The sequence below is a fragment of the Corvus kubaryi genome, unplaced genomic scaffold, assembly GCF_017639235.1.
Source record: "Corvus kubaryi isolate FWS band 111438036 unplaced genomic scaffold, C.kubaryi_AGA036_p1.0 37397, whole genome shotgun sequence".
Classification (NCBI taxonomy): Eukaryota; Metazoa; Chordata; class Aves; order Passeriformes; family Corvidae; genus Corvus; species Corvus kubaryi.
In genome coordinates this window covers 6,906,481-6,910,890 of record NW_024581136.1, presented here as the reverse complement: position 1 = coordinate 6,910,890, position 4,410 = coordinate 6,906,481, and the positions used below count along the sequence as shown (strand labels likewise).

The 4,410-nt window shown below is 49.8% G+C and overlaps 2 protein-coding genes across 2 annotated transcripts in view; one reads left to right on the top strand and one right to left on the bottom strand.

The window, feature by feature from the left end:
- Positions 1 to 1,132: 1,132 nt before the first annotated feature.
- CHST2 (carbohydrate sulfotransferase 2) lies at positions 1,133 to 4,404 on the bottom strand. Its single transcript, XM_042042261.1, has one exon. The coding sequence runs from the start codon at positions 4,312 to 4,314 to the stop codon at positions 3,025 to 3,027; it is 1,290 nt and encodes a 429-aa protein (XP_041898195.1). The 5' UTR covers positions 4,315 to 4,404; the 3' UTR covers positions 1,133 to 3,024.
- The window catches only part of LOC121671131, an 11,114-nt gene continuing 11,016 nt past the window's right edge, over positions 4,313 to 4,410 (top strand). Inside the window, exon 1 of the mRNA XM_042042376.1 lies at positions 4,313 to 4,337. Coding sequence (XP_041898310.1) covers positions 4,313 to 4,337 — 25 coding nt within the window. The remainder of the gene's footprint in view (positions 4,338 to 4,410) is intronic.

Sequence of the window (4,410 nt, the reverse complement as noted above, 5' to 3'; positions counted from 1 at the left end):
GCATTAAACACAGGGTTTAGCCCACTAGCCTTTCACACAAGCAGGGTCCCATTCACTTCTGCTGAAGCTTCACCTGAACAAACATGCAGACTTTATTTTCACAAAATGAGCATTGCATTATTTCTTCTCTTCACTGAAACACACGAGGATACAATTGTACAGTATGTTGGGTGATTCCCTGCTGCAATGTAGTAGGTGGAGCTCAAATTACGGACCAGATTCAGATGCTGTAACTCTACTGGCAGTGTTTGTATCAGGAATGCTTGCAATGCACCACTATTAGAAGAGCAGCGAGTTCTCTCTCAGAATGACAGGATAAGCTTTTTAATATAATTAGGAGCCAAAGGACATTTTCGGAGGCTAAGTCAATTGGGCTCATCTGTTTCACACTCCCAGATGCAATCAATTCCTGTTCACTTTACTCATCCTAAAACTTTCCCAAAAAAGACCAAGGAATTCTGCACACAGAAATGACCGTGCTTCAGCTCCCAAAATCAAAAGAGCCTTTGCTGTAACATGCTGCCATGAAAAACCGCCATCTAGGGTCCCGAGCGAAGTTCCATGCCGACGCCAGCGGGAGCCGAGGCGGTGGCAGTGTCCCGGCCCGGGGGGAGCTGGGCTGGCGTTCCCGGGGGCAGCTCCAGAGGGGCTCCCGGCTCCCAGCCGCCCGCCCTGCCCACAGCAGCGCTGGGGGAGCGCACACAGGGCAGTGCAGGGGGGAGCAGGCAGCTTCAGAAAGCAGGCAGGGACGAAAAGCAAGCGCCGTGCTCTACAAGCAGGTCAGATATTCAAGCACTGCCCCCGGACACACCAACGGAAGAAAATAAAAAACCCCACCGGCTACAGCCCAAAGCCAAACATCCAAAATCCTCTCAGCACTGCACTGAACGTGCACAGCTGTAAACACAAAACAACTCATTCCACAACACTAGTACCTTAATATGTATTTTAAATACCAAATTAACTATCCCTCCCGTTTCTAGCACTGCTGTCTGGAATCTAGGAATACATCCTAACAGGCCAATTAAAAGGTCTCCCATTGCTAGATTTTATGTTATTTCACTGATGGTGAAAATGAGCTGAGGGAACCAACATGTAATGCAGTCATTCAGCAAGTGTATAGGCAACCTTATGCAATAATCTTTTAACTAGTTTATTAAATGTGTTTCCTTTTCAGGATAAATTCAACATCTAATGCCAAAATTTCATCAAGTACTCAAAAAGCTTAGTAGCTAGTTATCAGCTGTTTAACTTAAAGAGTTACAAGAAATACACATATTACACATCACTAAAATTTTCACACATACACCCACACATACACGCACACTTATCAGCATCCTGTTTATATTAATTTATTTTCACAAATCAATTTCCTTTTTCCTAATCATACTCTTAACATTTTCTGAAGGCACAACACCCAAATAGGCAACGTAAAATGTACTTCCTATAGAAAAGTCTGTAGTCTCCTAAGAGAACAGTTTGGCAAAACCACGTTTGTTTAAAAACTCAAGTTCCAAAATGAGCCTTCAAAGAGCAGCAGAGAACACCAAGATTAAAAACTACTTAGGGTGTCTGCACTTTTCATATGCAACACACCACTTAACCTTTAATAAATCAGGACTTTTTCCAAGAAATTACAAAAGCAGAAATAGTAAAATCTCTTTTTTCCTTTTTTTTTTAATCATCAAGTTTTAACGATGGTACAGACTCTAGGCAGAGCTCCCAGAAAGAGCCAGACCACCATCTGGCTCCATCACAGAGCAATGACAATTCACAGGCAATGAGTCTCCAGCCAGTGCTCTGAAATCAAACGCTGGGCTGGCTCCATAAAAGCTCTATTACAGCCATGAACACACAGCTGTACATTTCCTCCCTCTTCATACATAAATATACCCTCGGACTCAGACAAAGGGAAAAAATAAATCATTTTATGCATTTTTCTATGCTTCCCTGCTATGCCTGTTACCAATCAATGTCAAGAAATATCTTACATATCTTATGTTTTGTTAGCACTATATAATATATATAATATATATAATTTTATTTTTGTTTTCACACATGCTAATGTTCTCAGTATGATAAATGTCTTTTTAAATCCCGCATTTCTTGTCACGCTGTAGATCCACTTCTATTTGACAGTGACTCCTGGACATACATGTCAAGACAAAAATGAATACTGCTGTGATGGCAAATGTTTTTAAACTCTTAGGACAGTAATACAGTGGCACTTGAAAGACTTTTTATATACAACAGAAAAGACAATAGTTAAATAGAAACCTGCTTTGACACAGCCATAAAACCTGCACTACACTTGTGAGATCTGTATTTGTTTCTGCAAGAGCAGCTCCTGATCTTTGAACACGTCAAACGTTGCACTCCAGCCCTCCACCCATATCCTTTAAGAAGTCCACGTTGTTATTTTAAGCAAGCATCCCCTCCAGCAGTACATAAGCAACACTGTATTTCCCAAACAATTGAGGTAATTATAAAAATGAATATCATTTATTATGTTCTTTTATTACTATCATGTCTGAACATTTGCTTTCATACAAAAGTCTGATTTTCAGCATTAGGTTTTCCAAGGGCATCCCCTCTGCACCAAGGGAGACAAAGATGTGTTAGGAATTGTGCAAGAGTTTTTGTTACCATCTTCAAACCCACAAGAACTTCATGAACGATTTTGGTACAGAACAACTGCCTGGCATTTTAGAGAAGGAGGAAGGGGCTTTACACGTATTTTCAGTTCAACTTGTTTTTTTTTTTTTTTTTTTTTTTTTTTTTTTTGGTAAATCGCATCTAACCCAATGCAAGGGGCAGGTAATAAAAAAATAAAAGAAAAAAAAAAAAAAAAAGGAAGAAAGAAAGAAATCATCGCATTACTGTATGTTACCCTTCAGCAGTCTTTGGAGGAAATCGGAAACCAGGTTGCTTTTCCCGGCTCCCTCCCTCACTCAAGGCAGCCGGAGCGGCTCCTCTGCCCGGGGCTCAGCCACCCCCGGGCGCCCGGTGGTTGCCGCTGCCCCGTCACAGCCGCGGCTTCCTGAGCAACGTTCTGCTGAGGTCCTTCACCTCCTCGGGGCTGCCGACCCGCTCGTAGCCCAGCAGGGCCATGGGCTGGTGGCAGTACTCCTCGACCTGCTTGATCTGCTGGTAGCTGAGCGCAGTCCTCCAGGCACTCAGCGCCTGGGTGGCGTTCCTGGCCGACACCACGAACGGCTTGGAGGAGTAGCCGGGGCCACTGGTCATGTTGAGGGCGAACTTCTCCATCTCCGGGCTGACTGCCAGGTTCACAAAGCCATACACCTGCCGCAGGGTCTTGATTGGCTCGACCACCAGGTCCTCGTAGCGCACGGCCATGTAGTTGCCCTGGAGCCAGTCAGGGGGGTGCAGAGCAGTCTGCAGGGTCTTGGCCATGCTGCTGCAGATGACCTCCATGGCACCTAGGGCATGGTAGTCCGAGCCGCCCCCCCCCTCCTTCTTCCCGCCCAGCTTGTGGCCAGCATCAAGGAAGGGCATGCGGTGGATGTGCGGGTCCCGGCTCCTCACCACCTGCAGGCTCTCCCGGATGAGGCCGTGCCGGGACTTGATGCGGGAGCTGGCGACGGCCCGGGGGTCCCGCACCAGATGGATGACTTTGAGGTCCAGGGTCGGGTCCCGCATGAGCGGGGCGAGGACAGCCAGATCAAAGACACGTACGCCCTTGATGACCAGCGTGTGGTACTTGTGGCATTCCTCCTGGAAGCGGCTGAGGCGCTGCGGGGGACACTTTTTGCACACCCGGTCGTCCACCATGCCCACGACCTCCTTGCGATAGGCCGGGCAGAGAGGTGAGGAGCAGATGACCTTGTTGGTGGCCGCCCCGAAGATGCCGAGCGTGGTGAGGTTCTTGCCGGCGCCCGCCGTGCTGTAGAGCTGGAAGACGGAGAGGTCGCATCGGTACAGGGAGCTCAGCATGTCGCGGGCCGCCCCTTGCAGCGAGACGGCGTCACCGGGGTACAGCTTCTGCCAGACGTGCCACACCGGCTCGTAGAGGAAAAAGACCTCGGGGTTCTGGTTGAAGAGCTCCCCGAAGAAGGACGAGCCCGAGCGCCAGGTGGTGAAGACATAGACCAGCTGCCGCCGGGCGCCCGCCGGGCCGCGGCTCCCGGCCGGTGGCGGCGGCGGCGGGGGGTGGTGGCGGGGGGCTGCCGGGGGCTCCCCGCAGCGCCGCGGCTCCCGCCGCCACTTGTACTCCAGCAGGTTGAGCGCGGCGAGCAGCAGCAGCAGCGCGTAGCCGAGGCACAGCGCCAGCGCCTTCCGCCGGCACACTTTCATGCTGGGCGGCGGCGGAGCCAACTGTTGCTCAGCGCCCCGGCGCCCCGGGGCCCGCGGCGGGCATCAGGGCGCGCCGCCCCCGGCGCCGTCTCCCGG